Genomic DNA, 19,395 nt, shown 5'->3' on the forward strand with positions numbered 1-19,395 from the left:
TCTGGTCAATTCCAATTGAGTAATTTGCAACTTATTTACTCTGGTGAACTGGCTCATTTTCATGTTATACTGTAAATGCCATGAAAGCCACTGACCCAATTACCCTATATAGCAGCACTATAAGATATTGTCAGATAGATTTGGCAGGATGACTGGTGAATTAGTTTAGGATAATAGGTGGGATAGGTTCACAGGGCATCCAAAGGGAAACATAGCATGCATAAAATGGAATGAGCAAAACTCATGTCACACATATATCCCTTTCACGCCTCACAAATAACCTGTGTTGTTGCCGGGTCGACCCGGGTCTCTGTGTGGTGTGAAAACGCCAAAAGGAAAAACCCGGGTCCATCAACTCGGCATTCCGATCCGGGTTAAAGAAGGGTTTTACATGGGTCTGACCCGGGTTGCTGGGCAGTGTGAACGGGTAGCCCAGGTCCCATTCACTTCTATGGAGGAGACAGCAGCGTAACCTTAGTGCTGCATCCTCCCCCGGCCCAGCCTGACACGCCACCACTCTGCCCCCCCCCCCCCCCGGATGAATTTGAGCCGCAGTTAACGCAAATGCCGGTTCACTCCCGGGATGGACCTGTGTCCAAATCCCCCGATGTGACCAGGCATTTGCGATGTGAAAGCGGTAATAGTGTGAGGAATACGGGACATGTCTTCTCCTTATGGCCTTTATTCAGATCTGAACGCAGTACAAATTTGTTTGGAAAATGGGCAAAACCATGTTCACTCAGGTGGGGCAGATGTAACATGTGCAGAGAGAGTTAGATTTGTGTCAGTTATTTTGTTTCTGTGCAGGGTAAATACTGGCTGCACTATTTTTACACTGCAATTTAGATTTCAGTTTCAACACACCCCACCCAAATTTAACTCTCTCTGCTCATGTTACATCTGCCCCACCTGCAGTGCATATGGTTTTGCCCATTTTCCAAACAAATTTGTACTGCAATCAGATCTGAATAAGGGCCTATGTGAACAAGAACAGGATTGGAGAGCAATGGAGACAAGCAGGAAGGAAGATTGGAAGGAGAAGGTTCCACAGTGGCACAGAGTAATGATGTGAAGGTTGTAATGGGTGTAGGAAGACTGTAGTATTAAGCATCCGGCTACCTAAAATCAATTTCATTTAAACAACTTATTTCTAACTTTTGCAATTCTATCAATCATTTTAATTTTTAACAATAAAAAAAAATTAATTTTCACTCACTGTTTACATGAAAGTCCCAAAATGCACACTTCACTGGGAGATTGTCCTAAAAAACAAGAACAGAACTCAAATTTGGAATATAAATCGTATAATGGGCCTAATTCAGACTTGATCGCATTACAAATTTGCTCTCAAAATGGTCAAAACCTTGTGCACTGCAGGTGGGGCAGATGTAACATGCAGAGAGTTAGATTTGGGTGAGTTATTTTGTTTCTGTGCAGGGTAAATACTGGCTGATTTATTCTTACACTGCAAGTTAGATTTAAGTTTGAACACACCCCACCCAAATCTAACTCTTTCTGCACATGTTACATCTGCCCCACCTGATTCAGACCTGTTCACTAGACTGCGTATGTTCATATGAGGCTGAACGGGAGAGAAATATGTTGCTGATCGCACACCATTGAATGTTTTTTCTCCCCTTTGGTAATAAAAGTCAGCTTAGACTGACTTTTATTCCGGCTGTTATCCGCCGAATTTGGGGCGGGTGATGGCGTCATGTGACGTCAGCCACCCACCACGAGCAGGCATTGCCACGCCTGCATTCGTAGGGGAATGCCCAGCATTTTTTTGAGGACACCCATAAAAACCTGTGTGTTCCCCTACTGCCATCCCCTGCCCGCCCCCTGGCCCTCCCTTCCCAGAGCGAATGGCTTGGCGAGATCGCTCCTGGGGTTTGCACATGCGCAAACCCCATGGTTTCATCCATTTTGAGAATAAATCTGTCCTGTGATCAGGTCTGAATTAGGCCCAATGTACAGTACCCTTCATGCTTTAAGTAGGTTGTGTTTGCATGTGTAAATGTTTTCTGCCAGATGTATGTGCCAGTACGTAATGTTGTGTAACCTACCACATTTCCATGAAGGTGCCTCAGAGTTATGTCCACCGGCTTCTTCAGTTCTTCTATCTTAGTGCCCTCAACACAGGCACTTATGATATAAGTGTTTAATATGTAATTGCTCAATTCAGAATCCTACCAAAAGATACAAAAAAGATATGGTACACATTGGTCATTATACAGATATAGGTGTGTTTACGTACGTGGCCCAGATATAAGAGCTAAGAAGTTACAAGGTTATGAATGTAATTGTGCACAAAATGTCAACCAAAGCAGTGCATTAGAATCAGCGATGTTCTCCCTTGGCTTAGTTCTCCTCCCTTATCACTCTAAAGGTGCCCATACACGCTCCGAACCCGGCGTGCGTTCTGGGCTTAAATAGCATCCATCACATCGCATTGCATGCCTTGTGCATGCAATGCAATGCGATGCGATGAAAAGCAAGTACAAAAAGTATGTGCAGAACATACTTTTTGTACTGTGCGATGAGGTGCCGCGGGAGCGCGCACCTCAAAGCACACATCGGACCCGCCGGGATCAGTACGCGTATGGGGACCTTTATATTCATCTACCCCACAATTTGGTTTCTCTACACATTTTGCATCCCTTTACAATAATCATGCGACAATAACTGTGGGCAGTATCAAAAAGTCGTGTTTTCACTAAAGCATTAAAAGTAAAAAGAAATGTATTCCCAAATGCCACACTGCCAAAAGAAGAGGTTTGTCTTACTGGAAACATTATTTATAAGGCACATAAACAATCTTATACTTGCTTCTAGGGGAACCTGTTAGATTGCAGTTCATTATCAAACTTGTTGCACGTGATAACACTTGTGGATAAATCAGCTCCTTATTGTGAATGAAATGAATAGACATAAGATGACAATACTGTGATTTTTACCTCAAAGAGTGATGAACTCCCAAAAAAGTTAAACTGCACTTTGGAAGATTCCACAGAAGCTTGGTCTTTTATTTCTTCAGGTAAATGAATGTAGGCCACAGCCTCGTCGACAGGCACTTTTTCTAGTGTTATCTGTAGAAATAATTCCCAAAATGACTCTCTGAAGGCTTATTTATATTTCTTATTTACACCAATGGTTGTTGACTAACATTATTCTTTTTTTAACTCAAATGCATTTTGATTTATAAACCTATATAATAAAAGGCAAACGCTGCTCCTCACCTCTATGGGGAGAATTCAAGTGTGTGGCATATCTCCACATACAGTGAATGGCTGTCAGCACTCTGGTGGATAGCTGCAGACTGGGAGGTAGATAGAGAATGCTGCCTAGCTGCTCTTTTTGTGCATAATTCACAATCAGAACAGCCAGGCAGCACGCTCTACCCACCTCCAAGGAAGCATTATTGGGACCAGCCTGTTGTTCAGATGCCACCCCAGTTTTCCCCTGCTTGAGGCAGCTGCCCAGTGTGTCAATATGTTAGGATGACCCTGAATGGACCATCAGAGCCATATGTATAATGTCTAATCAATAATTGCTAGTGCACAGCAATCATACCTCTAAGTCCTTCCCATCCAAGTATGATTGAACAGTGAAGTAAAGTTCTTTAAAGTTCTTAAATTCAACATTTGCCACAAGCAAAGCCAGAGAATCAACGGTGACATTTGCGGTGTCTCCAGGAAAATCAATTATAAAACCAATTTCCTCCGTAATGTTTAGTATCCTGAAAGAAAAAGATAAAACTTCAATAAATGTTTAGGAGATGAAAAGTACACATTAAATAATAATCACTATTGACATACTGGTTAGTAATAACTTAGCTGCACATGCCAATTCCGTCTGCCTTTTTTAGTCCTTTTAAATAGCACTGTCCAAAAATAGTCATGTCTAGGACCACAACAACCAGTTGGTCAAATAATAATAATAATAATAATAATAATAATAACAGATTACAATTACTGGTTTGATAGGTCTTGGGTAGATTTAATGAAAGTCAAAATCTCTATAAGCAAGTCAGTTAATATTAATTTATATTATATATAATATTAATTTATTTTATATTATTTTATAAAATGTTTTTATACCATAATGTTTTTATACTCTCCATTTTATATCTTTTTGAAGCTTAGTGCATCTGGCCCCTCATGAGGTTTCTGTAGACCAGTGATTCCCAAACTGTGTTAATAGGCACACGATGTTCTGGCAGTGGTACTTTGGATTGGTGGTCTAGAACCAGTTCAAATGTTTTATGGTCAAAGTGATAGGCAAAACATGTGGGTGTGGGTGTGGGGGGGTTGTTAACAATATAGTGCAGGGCTGGGCAATTGCGGCCCTCCAGATGTTGAGAAACTACACATCCCAGCATGCCTTGCATCAGTTTTAGCATGGCCACATAGCAAAATTAATGCAAAGCATCCTGGGATGTGTAGTTCCTCAACATCTGGAGGGCCGCAATTGCCCAGCCCTGATATAGTGGGTATGCACTAGATGATATACACGGTAATATTATTAACAACATCGTTATCGTGCATACAATTAGGTAATATCTTATAGTGTGTACCCAGCTTACCTTGAAAACAATAAATTATGACTCAGACCAAGTGGCTTATTCCTTTAATCTAGGGTGGTGTGAATTGTGCCTTGTATACAGAATTGCTGTTGATGGAACTTGTCAATTATCTGTTTTAATTACGGTACTCTCAATTGCATAAAACCTTCCTCCTCTTTGAAGCCTCTCATCTCTGTTTTAATTACTTTTTGAAATCCCCGGGAATTGGAAATGTTGATTATTTTTTACAAAGTATAAGTAGCAACATATAGTTAGAAATCACATAGCTCTTATGCAGGATCAAATAGGTCAAAGAGTAGGGTGTTTGACTGGAATACAATAAATGGCAATATATTGAAAAGTCATATTTAATAAAGGAAAAAAGAGAGTTAGTGTCCAACTACATTGTCTTGCAGTGTTCTCTAATAAATGTGAGTATAATCTATTTATTTATTTACAGTTTCTTATATAGCGCAGCAGATTCCGTTGCGCTGTACAAATGTTGACAACACTGAAAGAACAAACTGGGTAACAACAGACAGACTTGGAGGTAGGAGGGCCCTGCTGCAAGCTTACACTCTATAGGGACATAGGAGGGAAACACAAGGACAGGCACCAGTAATAGCATAGCAGTCCCACCAAGTGGCAAGTCCAGAAGGAAAGCTATCTTATACATAAGTGCCTCAGAGGGTTGGCTGGGTGATACCTAAATATGATAGGCTTGCCTGAAGAGGTGAGTTTTCAGGGAACGCTTGAAAGTTTGGAGGCTATCTATCGATCGATATAATGTGTGAAGGGGAATTCTACAATGGCTATACCTAATGGGGGAAATTTACTAAGATGGGAGTTCTATTTCAGATGGGATCTTGTTGTGGGCAACCAATCAGATACTAGCTATTATCTTCTAGAAGGTGCTAAATAAATAAGAAGTAGATTCTGATTGGTTTCTCCCAATGTATTAAAATAATATATGTTCAGTTCGCTTTTTAGTGCTGCATCCACAGTAAAAATTGGTAGAACCTTGCAACCACAACATGAATTTAGGATGTACAATTTGTTTTAATAAGGGCACTTTTTATTTTGTTGCATGTTTATTTTAGTCCAGCAAACAATATTAAATGCAGGGGCACTCGTATAAATATAGAGCCATGCAAAGAGCAGGTGGTGTTCTAATGTATTCACTAGAGCAGAAGCAGATTCAGTTTTATATCACATATTTCAATAAACTAAAAGTTCTTGAGATCGCTAATTGGTTAGTTGCAATCAGAAGGAGAGTCTAGACAGATGGTTAATTGCAGTTTTCTTCATGCTATTGACAGTATAATATTAATATCACCAGGCAATTTCCACAGAATGTATGATAATGGGGTGCCTCTTAACACGTTTCTGCACCTTAAAAGCTTGTAGGTGGATTCCTAAAGCTTCTAAAAAATAAATGTGTGGGTGCCCCTAGCAACCATCAGATTACAGGTATCATCTATTGAGAACTTCCTCTAGAAAATGATAACTAGAATCGGATTGGCTGACATATGCAGCACCTTCATTTGTCCTGATCAGATTTTATTTAATCGCATTTTGGGGAGGGACAGCCCTCCGTATGCTACCGGCGGAAGTGTTGTATTTTACAGCTCTTTTTGTTGTATGATTATAGTAATGAATTGTGCATTGTCTAATGCACTTATAAAGCAGACCATCACTATAAAATATGAAAGATACAACCACTAGAAATATGAAACAAAGACAATACTGACTGGTTGGTAAACACAGAGAGTGAATCTTCAGCTTTTGCCAAAATTAAACTTATTACGTCCAAATTAATATTTGCAGTCTCAAGATCCATTTTTCCCAGTGCAATTATTTCCGACTGTTTGGTGAGAATGATTCTTATATTGTTTCCCGGTAAGGACGACACTGTCCTTGTCAGATTTAAAATCTGTTCTGCCACGTAGTTTGCATTTTCTACAGCAAAGGGAAAAAACAAATGTTACTATGAGTAATTGCTGCAAGTTTTACAGAATACGAAATGATGTATGACAAATCTAAGTGTTGGGTTCTGCACATGAGCAAGACCTGTCCTGCACATGTGCATAATGTCTCCTGAGAGCAGCCTCCTTTTAGCTGTAGCATAATTGACAATAAGCAAGGGCGGTACAAAACATAGACATTTCCTCCCCATTTTGTAGGCGTGTCAGGATCAGAGTTTGCGTCATTGGACACAGCCTTCCTGGACTTGGCTGACTTGTTTTGGCGGTCAGTCTGAGAAAGCATCATTACGATGGGGATATGATGCTGGATCTTCAGAAGCAGCACTAGGATCTCAGGTGCTCGCACCAGGCAGATATTTCCTACAGATGACTCCTGAATAGCTGGGTACAGAACCACAGGTAAGCTATTTGTGACCATTTTACATATATATATAACTATATAAACTCTTTGCTGGATTTTCATGATCCCTGTCCCAACTGGCACATTTGACATTGTGATATTGCAAAAGTTTTAGGAGCAGGGAGTTTGGGATTGGACAAATTACATGGACGCACCTGAGATAGGTGCCACTCATCCTTGCACTCTGGACAACAGCACTGTTCACCAGTTGCAAGCACCTAGGACAGCAGGCGGGAGCCACAGAGGGGTGTGTGGCGCCGGGCAGCCCCATTAGCATATGGGAATGCACAGCTTTCATGGCATGACAACAAACAAAACAGGATGCAGCGCTTAAATAATAAGAATAGGTGAATTAACACTATTTAAAATGTAATTTTAATGAGGCATACTGTATAATATTCATGTAGCCCTAATAATGAATACAAAAATAATTAATGATAAAATCGATAAAAGTTAAAAAACAGCATCAAAAATTTCCAGATTATAAGAATAAATGAACTGACCCTCACTGGGGTTGGTATATGACCTGCACTGTCCACAAATAGCAGCAGTCCCGATTTTTGATGGAGTCCACACGGAATATAATCCTGGGGGCTGTATGAGGGAGTTCCTATTGATGACTTGGGTGGGACTACGACCTTTCAGCAGATGTATCCAATTGTACCATGTGTGATTGAGCCAAAGACATCCAAACTTGGGAGACCCGGTGGTCAGAAGAATCAGCAGGTAAGTCCAAAGGTACTGGAGGGTCCAACAATACTGGTTTTGGAAAGGCACCAACGCGTTTCACTGGACTCAACGCCAGCTTTATCAAGGTGGGGAGGGGCAGTTGACATCACCGGATTTTTTGGTCGCTTCTTCGACCATCAACCATTTGCATGGCAGCCAACCATTTGCATGGCAGGGTTTGGTTGATTGGCAAGGATGCAAATTTGCATCCGAGCGAATCAACCAGAATAACCCGCTCTGTCTAGTATTTCTTTATTGTATCTGAGATACTTATAGACAGAATCTGATTGGTTACCTCTTCAAAGTTTCAGTACTGTCACCCCTATGTCTATGCTAGGCATGTCTTTAGAATAATTAGAATACTATGCTACATGCTGTTATCTGTATAAAAGATAAAGCTTTTTTGAAAGCTCCCAAATTACTATACCACTGGGAATTTATCGGCCACGATGAGTCAGAATCGTGTGGGTAAGGGCCGTATCATAACAGTGCAGGTTGCTAGAACTGACTTATATAATTACTATAACTATCATCAAAATAACTGAAGTGCTTATTACTGTAAGTCACCTGTGCTCAAGCATGCATATCTCTAAAACTTGGATTGTTAGTGTGCCTCGAGGACCAAGGTTGGAAATGCCTGTTGTAGGTACTCACATATCCAAAATAAAAAGACATACTGTACTTATATAATACATAATAATGAGAACATTGGTATTACCTGGTGTTACAGTGATATTTTCTATATCCTTGAATGAACTAGGAACACACATATTGTAGTTAGGATTTTCCCATTCTGCTTGTTCACTTCTGACATTAATATTGCTAAAAAATATACAATTAAATAGATAAGCCGAAATAATATGGAGGCAAAGTGATTATATTCATCTACTCCAATACATCATACCTACCTACTTTTAAAAACTAATTTAAGGGAGATTAACACATAGGGCCTTATTCTAGTTCACTCTTTCTGACAAAATCCTTCTTAGATGGACAAAATGTGCACTGCAGGGGGGTATATGTAACTTGTACAGAGAGAATTAGATTTGGGTGGGGTTTTACTTCAAAGTGAGATCTATATTGCAGTGTAAAAATAAAGCAGACAGTATTTACCCTGCACAGAAACTAAATAACTCACCCAAATCTAATTCTCTCTGCACATTTAACATCTGCCCCCCTGCAGTGCACATGGTTTTGTCCATCTAAGAAGGATTTTGTCAGAAAGAGTGAACTAGAATAAGGCCCTAAGTGTATGTCTACTTCCATTTACCGACTTAAAGGTGCTTAAATGCTTGTTGCAAGGTATTTCTAGATAACATTATTAACTATATATTTTGGGAAATTTAGCAAGTATTTATGATTACTGCCTGCGATATTATTTGTATTTGTTTGCAACTATTTGCAGTAATATTTAGTTTCTTCTCACCCAGCATAATATACATCCTAATAAATGTCATGTCTATGCAATCAATTCCAAATACAATGTCACCTTGTGTAAATTATTACTTCTATGATCATTTATTAGTTAAAAAATATATATTTTAAAATTTTGCATTGTTTTTAACTATAGATGGGCCAAGTGGTTATCTGCTATCAATTTCTATGTTTCTGTTAATGAGAATTTTTTTTTACTCTCAGCTCACAATGAAGACCATTAGAAGACAATGAGAAAAAAATACTACTGTTGCACAGTGTTCTCTGCTGCATGAGTGCTAACAGGGGTTGCTGAAAATCTACATTAGGGACTGCTGTGCCCACATAGTAGTAATAGTGATTGTAGCAAATCACTGTCCTTGCAAATTCCTTGGTGGTACCCTGGCTGCAGTAAAAAATCTGGCACATTTTATTTATGATGGAGGGCAGCAGGAATATAAGAACTTCAATGGGACTCTCCCACAGGATCAGGGAGGGTAAGCAACTCTGTGCAGGTCTAGTGGTTAAGACATAACATTTCTGTTCCACAATGTTTGAATATTGTTGATCTTACCAGTATCTACTGGCAAACAGGACATGGTTTGTGTGGCATGGTTGTCTAGCTGTTTCTGCTGGATTTGTCTCCATCCATACATAAATAAATCCCTCATTGTAGATTGTGGAGTTGCTTGGACAAGTTCCTGGAACTGGCAGTATAAGCATAAAGAAAAACACGATAATATACAAATAGATCCTAAGTAAGTAATAGAAGTAATAACCTGTATTATTTATTTTAGTGATTTATTTATGTTAGGTATCTGGGATATTATTGTTAAGTTAACCATAAACCTAAACTTTGGAGATCTTGGACGACCTCCAAAAATGTCCTTGGAGGAGACAGATGCTAGAGGTCCTACTGGATTCCGGGAACGGTAGCGCAATTTGACCATGTAACCCCTGGCAATGAGCATGATCCCCTTGGAAAGGAGCATGTAACCTTTTGGCAATGAGTATGAAACCCCCTGGCAATGACCAAAAAATCCCCTGGCAACAAGCATGTAACCTTCTGGCCACAAGAAATCCCCCCCCCCCACCCCGGCAATGAGCAAGAAACCCCCTGGCAACAAGCATGTAGCCCCTGGTAACAAGCATGTAAACTGCTGGCAACGAGCATGTAACCCCCTGGCAATAAGCAAGAACCCCGTGACAACAAGCATTTAACTCCCTAGCAACAAGCAATAACCCCCCTGACAACAACCATGTAAACCTCTGGCAACAAGCACGTAACCCCTGGCAATGAGCAGGAAACCCCTGGCAATGAGCGAGAATCCCCTGGCAACAAGCCCTGGCCATGAGCAAGTTACCAGTGGCAATGAGCAATAAACTCCTGGCAAAAGCAAGAAGCCCCTGACAACAATTAAGAAACCCCTGGCTATGAGCATCTACTAATATTTTAACTAAACAATATCCACTAGGGCTGGTTGCAGTTTTTTTGGGGCTATGACAATTATGTATCGGCCATTACGCTAGGCTTTATTTCCCCATATAATGTGTTTAATTAAATCCTGGGCTGGATATGTTTCCATTTAATGTTTGAAATGCAACCTTCCAATGCTTGTTAAAATATAATTTAATTCAGTATACTGTACAGTGTTGTTCATTTGCAAAAAAGTAACCAAACACCTGGGAGAAAGTAATTATATTTTCATAAACTAGTAAAATGTTTTATAGAATTATGTGCAAAACTATTGTGCAGTAATACGTATCCTTCTGACATAAGGGTTTGCATTGTTTGACTCTGGAAAAAGGAAGTCAATTAAACAGTAAATAAATGAATTTATGACTGCATAAAATGATTGCTTTGAAACAAAACAGTTACCCAAGTGCTGTATAGACACGGATTGTACAGACAGATTTATATTACAGAGCTGTGGATCTGTATAATCCTTATTTTCCAGAAGATTATTCAACATTGAAGCAACTGATTCCGGGGATCCATCAGAAGTAGCCTGGACAATGGATTTGGAGTTATAACTAGAGAAAATAAAATAAATGAAAGTAAATAAAAAAGCACATTTGTATTTAGTATTATATATGACATTTCAGATACAAAATAAATGCACACAAATGGAAAAACAAATAATACTGTAATACTAACTTGGAAGTATCAAAGTCCACATTGGCTTTTCTTTTCTTGCAGCACAATCAAGAAATATAATTATTTTGACAGGAAATCAATATTTTAAAAATCACTTTAGGAGAAAAAGAGGATTCAAATATGATTAGAAAAGCAAAATACAAAAAAAAAAGAAATTAAGAGATATAGGGGAGGATTCAATGGCTGTCGTGCTCCCGCAGCCATCTCCCGACGGGGGAGATGGCTGCGGGGCCCTATTCAATGCTGTCTTCCCCGACAGCATTGAACAGGGGTTCTTGGCAGAACGAGCCCGACTTCAGAAGCTGTCAGGCTCGTTCTGCCAAGAAAAGCCGGAAATAGTCGAGCTGCCGGCCGGAGCTCGAGTATTTCCGGCCTCAGTTCGCGGCCACGCCCCCTTCTCGCCGCTCGGCAGCCGGGACATTGAATACCAACTGCCGAGCTCCAGTCGAGCAAAGCGAGGATGGGACAGGGGCACGGCTGTCGCGCTAGCTCGACAGCCGTGCCCCTGACATTGAATACCCCCTAGAATATAGTAATTATAGTCTAATGCTAGGTAAATTCCTCAAAGAAATCCTGGAAGAAAATCAGTAAAGACTCCCAGTTAAGACTACAAGGCTGCAAATGTATTAGTAGAGCTACTCATGGCTAATTAGATGTCCCTTTGTATGGCACTGTATTCTACCTCCTCTTTACAGAAACCTGGTTGAATTCTGTCAAGTCTGGCTGGCAACATATAATGCTACTTTGGTGTAGTCCGTTCAGACGTTCTGACAGTCTTCCAGGTTTGTTTCATTTGTATGCTAGACCAAAATGCTGTCTATAAAGTAAATTTACTAAGGTGTCGGAATTTATTTACTGTACATCCATATACAATAATTGGCCAATCCCCAGTTAGCTATTGATCTGCTTCATAATTGGTACAGGGGTGTATGCAGGAAGGTGTCAAGGGAGGCCACCACAGGTTACGGCAGGTCCGCTACTCACCTGTCCGTGCTCAGTCGTGGCTCTCTGTGGGGCTTGAGCGGCGTTCTGAGAGGTCGGGCAGGGAGTCAGGAGGCTGTGGCAGGTCCCGGACCCTGGGAAATGCACCCCCCCCCCCTTGCTTAAGGCATCCCGGTACACCCCTGTTCGCATGCAGCTGCACAGAGGAGAAATCCGATTGCTCCTTCTGTGTCAGGCGCTCGCAGCCACCGCGTCACCCAGGAGTCACTTGGTGGCTGCTTGTATCAGCGCGAATACCAGACATGCACCAACATCTGTAAAGAAGAAAAGAAAAAGTAAAGCTAATATACCAATTAAATGTATATTGTATGTTTAAACTCCTCATTGGTATACTAGCGCTACTTTTTTTATTTTCTTCTTCTCTAGGTTTATAGGGATCTACTCCATCCCTTAAGTAGCTGCTTGTCTAACCACCCCCTGCCAGCGCCCCAAAGCACCCCCTGCCAGTGCCCAATAGCGTACTGTTTTTTTCCTTTCCAGGGGTATATCTGCATTCACATCCCGCATGCACAGGGATGCCTTTGGCCGGGGTGTGTGTGTGCATTAATCTGTTCTCTAGGCTGCGTAAACATGTAGCTTAGCGATCAGGTCTGAATCGGGCTCTGTGTCATGCCCATAAAACAATCCTAACATGCCTGTGCTGTTCTAGCCGCTTCCCATTACCTCCCATAACGCTGTCTACCTGTCAATCACTTATAAATCCATTACTAATCCATCGCCATAAATACACATTGTGTCCGTGTCTGAACCAGGCCTTTTATTACCTGTGACCTTTGATTGTGTTTCTTTAAAATGGTCTAAATGTGCCCATAAATGTGCTTTTGCATGTATACAGCAACTGGTAGTACCAATGACATCTAGATGAATCATTTCCTGTTTTGTTTGGTATGACATTAATCAAGATCAAACCATTGCTTCTTAATAATCTGTTTATGACTGTGATACATTTGTGATACATTTCCTGTTGGAATACTTTCAATTAAATCCTTCATCTCTAACATTATTTGTTACTTTCTGGGTAATTGAGTTTAATGCAATTACTGTATCACTTGGATAGATCATCTGTTACTATATCTGACTCTTTGTCTCTTACTGATGTTAATCAAAATAAGCTCATTAGCACCTAAGATCTACTGTATATTGTATAAACTGTGAGCATATGTTACACCGATCCTTGTGAAATAGCTATCGGCATTCACATTTTAATTGCTCAGCTCTTTACCCCTATCTACAGACCATATTTCCATCACTTTATTAAATTTAATGCTTCCAAGATACTTCTTAGAATTTAAATAGACACCAGTCAATGTGGTTAGTTTTCCCATTTATCAGGTAGTCTATAAAACTCAATAACACTGTTCATGAATATTATAATTACTCTAATTAAATCTATATATAGCTCTCTGACTGCTTGAAGTGGATGTATCCTGCGTTTGTGAATCACTATCTGATAATAAAATTGACCATGCAATGCTAAGCTTCCTGGGTAGTACCACAAGAATATAGCAGTTGTGTCATTGCATTGGATCTTTTGGGCAGTGATGTAGCTGGGGGCCTGGAAAACGCCAAACGGGCTCCTATGCAGCCACTTTTTTTTAAATAGCATAATGGCACTGGCATTATGGTATAGAAGCTTGTGGCTGTATATTTCCACGGGAGTGGGGAATAATATGATCATAGTTCGTGGTCTAAACATGTACTCAGATTGCTTTGGGGCCTTTTTAATGGCAGGATGAGCATCTGCATCATCCTATTGGGTGCTCTCAGATGTTTTTCTTCCCTTGGAGAAAATGGCTGGGGGACAGCATTGAAGAACAGAAGATTGAGAGAGGGTGTCCCAAAAAAAAGGAATTTGCGCTCAGTGTTGGAGCTGCCCGGTAGGTAGGGAAATTGGCTGGAAGGTTGCAAAAAGCTAATAATTACCAGGCGCTTGTTTCCTATCTGTTAATAAAGTGGATAGCAAAAGTAGGATAGACAAAACAAAGAGTGAGATAAAGATTAAATTATTATATTTTGATTATACTGTAATTTAATCTTTATCTCACTCTTTGTATTGTCTATCCTACTTTTGCTATCCACTTTATTAACCCCTTCCTGACAGAGCTAGTTTTTGCGTTCCTGACAGAGCCATTTTTTTCAAATCTGACATGTCTCACTTAAGTGGGGATAACTTTTTTTTGCTTTTACTTATCCCAGTGGTTTTGAGATTGTTTTTTCGTGACACATTGTACTTCAAATTAGTGGTAAATTTGGGTCGATACAGTCTGTGTTTTTTTGTGAAAAATACCAAAATATCGTGAAAAAATGGAAAATTTAGCGATTTGCAAAATGTTAAATTTTCTGCTTGTGAGACAAATAATCTTACCACTCAAAATAGTGAATAACTAACATAGACCATATGTCTACTTTATGTTGACATCATTATTTCAACTTCCTTTTAATTTTTTGGGACACTAGGAGGCTTACAATATGAATAGCAAATTCTCAAATTTTCAAGAAAATTTCAAACACTGATTTTTTTAGGGACCAGTTCAGTTCTGATGTGACTTTGAGGGACTTGTATGTGAGACACCCCCATAAATGATGCCATTTCAAAAACTGCACCCCTCACAGTATTCAAAACAGCATTTTGGAAGTTTGTTAACCCTTTAGGTGTTTCACAGGAATTAAAACAAAGTGTAGGTGAAATTTCAAAATTTCTTTTTTTTTGCAGATTTGCAATTTTAATACATTTTTCTAAGGAACACAGTACATTTTACTAGAGAAATGTGACTAAAAATTGATTCCCCCAATTCTTTTGTTTTCATAAATATCCTATATGTGGCCCTAGTGTGCACGGTGACCAAACCACAGGCTTCATAATAGAAGGAGCACCTACTTGATTTTGGAGCCTCCTTTTTATGAGATTATTTTTTAGGCACCATGTAGGTTTCTAGGCACCATAAGATGCTAAAAGTTAGGAACCCCCCCACAAGTGACCCCATTTTGCAAACTACACCCCTCAGGGAATTCATCTAGGGGTATAGTGTACATTTCAAACCCCCAGGGGTTTCACCAATTGTGGTACAACTGGGCAGTGAAAATGAAAAATTATTTTTTTTACACAAAAATGCAGTTCTGGCTCCAAATTTGTCATTTTCAGAAGGTATGAAGGAGACAAAGCACCCCAAAATCTGTGCCCCAATTTCTCCCGAGTACGGCAATGCCTCACATGTGACCAAAAAATACCAGTTGGGTGCATGGCAGGACTCAGAAGGGAAGGAGTGATTTTTGGATTTTGCAGCTCAGATTCTGGTGGAATTTTGGTGGGTGCTATGTCGCATTAGCAAGACCCCCCAAGCACCAATACAGTGGAACCCCCCCACAAGTCACCCCATTTTGAAAACTACACCCCTCAGGGAATTCATCTAGGGGTATAGTGTACATTTCAAACCCCCAGGGGTTTCACCAATTTTGATACAAGTGGGCAGTGAAAATGAAAAATTACATTTTTTTACACAAAAATGCAGTTCTGGCTCAAAATTTGTCATTTTCAGAAGGTATGAAGGAGAAAAAGCACCCCAAAATCTGTGCCCCAATTTCTCCCGAGTACGGCAATGCCTCACATGTGACCAAAAAATACCAGTTGGGTGCATGGCAGGACTCAGAAGGGAAGGAGTGATTTTTGGATTTTGCAGCACAGATTCTGGTGGAATGAATGGTGGGTGCTATGTTGCACCAATACAGTGGAACCCCCCCACAAGTCACCCCATTTTGCAAAGTACACCCCTCAGGGAATTCATCTAGGGGTATAGTGTACATTTCAAACCCCCAGGGGTTTCACCAATTTTGATACAAGTGGGCAGTGAAAATGAAAAATTACATTTTTTTACACAAAAATGCAGTTCTGGCTCACAATTTTTCATTTTCAGAAGGTATGAAGGAGAAAAAGCACCCCAAAATATGTGCCCCAATTTCTCCCGAGTACGGCAATGCCTCACATGTGACCAAAAAATACCAGTTGGGTGCATGGCAGGACTCAGAACGGAAGGAGTGATTTTTGGATTTTGCGGCTCAGATTCTGGTGGAATTTTGGTGGGTGCTATGTCGCATTAGCAAGACCCCCCAAGCACCAATACAGTGGAACCCCCCCACAAGTCACCCCATTTTGCAAACTACACCCCTCAGGGAATTCATCTAGGGGTATAGTGTACATTTCAAACCCCCAGGGGTTTCACCAATTTTGATACAAGTGGGCAGTGAAAATGAAAAATTACATTTTTTTACACAAAAATGCAGTTCTGGCTCAAAATTTTTCATTTTCAGAAGGTATGAAGGAGAAAAAGCACCCCAAAATCTGTGCCCCAATTTCTCCCGAGTACGGCAATGCCTCACATGTGACCAAAAAATACCAGTTGGGTGCATGGCAGGACTCAGAACGGAAGGAGTGATTTTTGGATTTTGCAGCACAGATTTTGGTGGAATGAATGGTGGGTGCTATGTTGCACCAATACAGTGGAACCCCCCCACAAGTCACCCCATTTTGCAAAGTACACCCCTCAGGGAATTCATCTAGGGGTATAGTGTACATTTCAAACCCCCAGGGGTTTCACCAATTTTGATACAAGTGGGCAGTGAAAATGAAAAATTACATTTTTTTTACACAAAAATGCAGTTCTGGCTCAAAATTTGTCATTTTCAGAAGGTATGAAGGAGACAAAGCACCCCAAAATCTGTGCCCCAATTTCTCCCGAGTACGGCAATGCCTCACATGTGACCAAAAAATACCAGTTGGGTGCATGGCAGGACTCAAAAGGGAAGGAGTGATTTTTGGATTTTGCAGCTCAGATTCTGGTGGAATTTTGGTGGGTGCTATGTCGCATTAGCAAGACCCCCCAAGCACCAATACAGTGGAACCCCCCCACAAGTCACCCCATTTTGCAAACTACACCCCTCAGGGAATTCATCTAGGGGTATAGTGTACATTTCAAACCCCCAGGGGTTCACCAATTTTGATACAAGTGGGCAGTGAACATGAAAAATTACATTTTTTACACAAAAATGCAGTTCTGGCTCAAAATTTTTCATTTTCAGAAGGTATGAAGGAGAAAAAGCACCCCAAAATCTGTGCCCCAATTTCTCCCGAGTACGGCAATGCCTCACATGTGACCATAAAATACCAGTTGGGTGCATGGCAGGACTCAAAAGGGAAGGAGTGATTTTTGGATTTTGCAGCTCAGATTCTGGTGGAATTTTGGTGGGTGCTATGTCGCATTAGCAAGACCCCCCAAGCACCAATACAGTGGAACCCCCCCACAAGTCACCCCATTTTGCAAACTACACCCCTCAGGGAATTCATCTAGGGGTATAGTGTACATTTCAAACCCCCAGGGGTTTCACCAATTTTGATACAAGTGGGCAGTGAACATGAAAAATTAAATTTTTTACACAAAAATGCAGTTCTGGCTCAAAATTTTTCATTTTCAGAAGGTATGAAGGAGAAAAAGCACCCCAAAATCTGTGCCCCAATTTCTCCCGAGTACGGCAATGCCTCACATGTGACCAAAAAATACCAGTTGGGTGCATGGCAGGACTCAAAAGGGAAGGAGTGATTTTTGGATTTTGCAGCTCAGATTCTGGTGGAATTTTGGTGGGTGCTATGTCGCATTAGCAAGACCCCCCAAGCACCAATACAGTAGAACCCCCCCACAAGTGACCCCATTTTGCAAACTACACCCCTCAGGGAATTCATCTAGGGGTATAATGTACATTTCAAACCCCCAGGGGTTTCACCAATTTTGATACAAGTGGGCAGTGAAAATGAAAAATTACATTTTTTACACAAAAATGCAGTTCTGGCTCAAAATTTTTCATTTTCAGAAGGTATGAAGGAGAAAAAGCACCCCAAAATCTGTGCCCCAATTTCTCCCGAGTACGGCAATGCCTCACATGTGACCAAAAAATACCAGTTGGGTGCATGGCAGGACTCAGAAGGGAAGGAGTGATTTTTGGATTTTGCAGCACAGATTCTGGTGGAATGAATGGTGGGTGCTATGTTGCACCAATACAGTGGAACCCCCCCACAAGTCACCCCATTTTGCAAACTACACCCCTCAGGGAATTCATCTAGGGGTATAGTGTACATTTCAAACCCCCAGGGGTTTCACCAATTTTGATACAAGTGGGCAGTGAACATGAAAAATTACATTTTTTACACAAAAATGCAGTTCTGGCTCAAAATTTTTCATTTTCAGAAGGTATGAAGGAGAAAAAGCACCCCAAAATCTGTGCCCCAATTTCTCCCGAGTACGGCAATGCCTCACATGTGACCAAAAAATACCAGTTGGGTGCATGGCAGGACTCAAAAGGGAAGGAGTGATTTTTGGATTTTGCAGCTCAGATTCTGGTGGAATTTTGGTGGGTGCTATGTCGCATTAGCAAGACCCCCCAAGCACCAATACAGTAGAACCCCCCCACAAGTGACCCCATTTTGCAAACTACACCCCTCAGGGAATTCATCTAGGGGTATAATGTACATTTCAAACCCCCAGGGGTTTCACCAATTTTGATACAAGTGGGCAGTGAAAATGAAAAATTACATTTTTTACACAAAAATGCAGTTCTGGCTCAAAATTTTTCATTTTCAGAAGGTATGAAGGAGAAAAAGCACCCCAAAATCTGTGCCCCAATTTCTCCCGAGTACGGCAATGCCTCACATGTGACCAAAAAATACCAGTTGGGTGCATGGCAGGACTCAGAAGGGAAGGAGTGATTTTTGGATTTTGCAGCACAGATTCTGGTGGAATGAATGGTGGGTGCTATGTTGCACCAATACAGTGGAACCCCCCCACAAGTCACCTCATTTTGCAAACTACACCCCTCAGGGAATTCATCTAGGGGTATAGTGTACATTTCAAACCCCCAGGGGTTTCACCAATTTTGATACAAGTGGGCAGTGAAAATGAAAAATTACATTTTTTTACACAAAAATGCAGTTCTGGCTCAAAATTTGTCATTTTCAGAAGGTATGAAGGAGACAAAGCACCCCAAAATCTGTGCCCCAATTTCTCCCGAGTACGGCAATGCCTCACATGTGACCAAAAAATACCAGTTGGGTGCATGGCAGGACTCAAAAGGGAAGGAGTGATTTTTGGATTTTGCAGCT

General features: G+C 40.7%; 1 protein-coding gene across 1 annotated transcript in view; it reads right to left on the minus strand.

The window, feature by feature from the left end:
* Window positions 1-19,395, minus strand: part of ADGRG4 (adhesion G protein-coupled receptor G4) — a 91,200-nt gene that overhangs the window by 28,484 nt on the left and 43,321 nt on the right. The window contains exons 7-14 of the mRNA XM_083159492.1: window positions 10,971-11,125; window positions 9,666-9,798; window positions 8,397-8,500; window positions 6,316-6,523; window positions 3,574-3,739; window positions 2,958-3,089; window positions 2,067-2,189; window positions 1,217-1,262 (exon numbers count right to left, since the gene is read on the minus strand). Of these exons, the coding sequence (XP_083015618.1) occupies window positions 1,217-1,262; window positions 2,067-2,189; window positions 2,958-3,089; window positions 3,574-3,739; window positions 6,316-6,523; window positions 8,397-8,500; window positions 9,666-9,798; window positions 10,971-11,125 (1,067 nt within the window). The remainder of the gene's footprint in view (window positions 1-1,216; window positions 1,263-2,066; window positions 2,190-2,957; window positions 3,090-3,573; window positions 3,740-6,315; window positions 6,524-8,396; window positions 8,501-9,665; window positions 9,799-10,970; window positions 11,126-19,395) is intronic.

This window comes from Crinia signifera, chromosome 9 (genome assembly GCF_055691185.1).
Source record: "Crinia signifera chromosome 9, ASM5569118v1, whole genome shotgun sequence".
NCBI classification, from domain to species: Eukaryota; Metazoa; Chordata; class Amphibia; order Anura; family Myobatrachidae; genus Crinia; species Crinia signifera.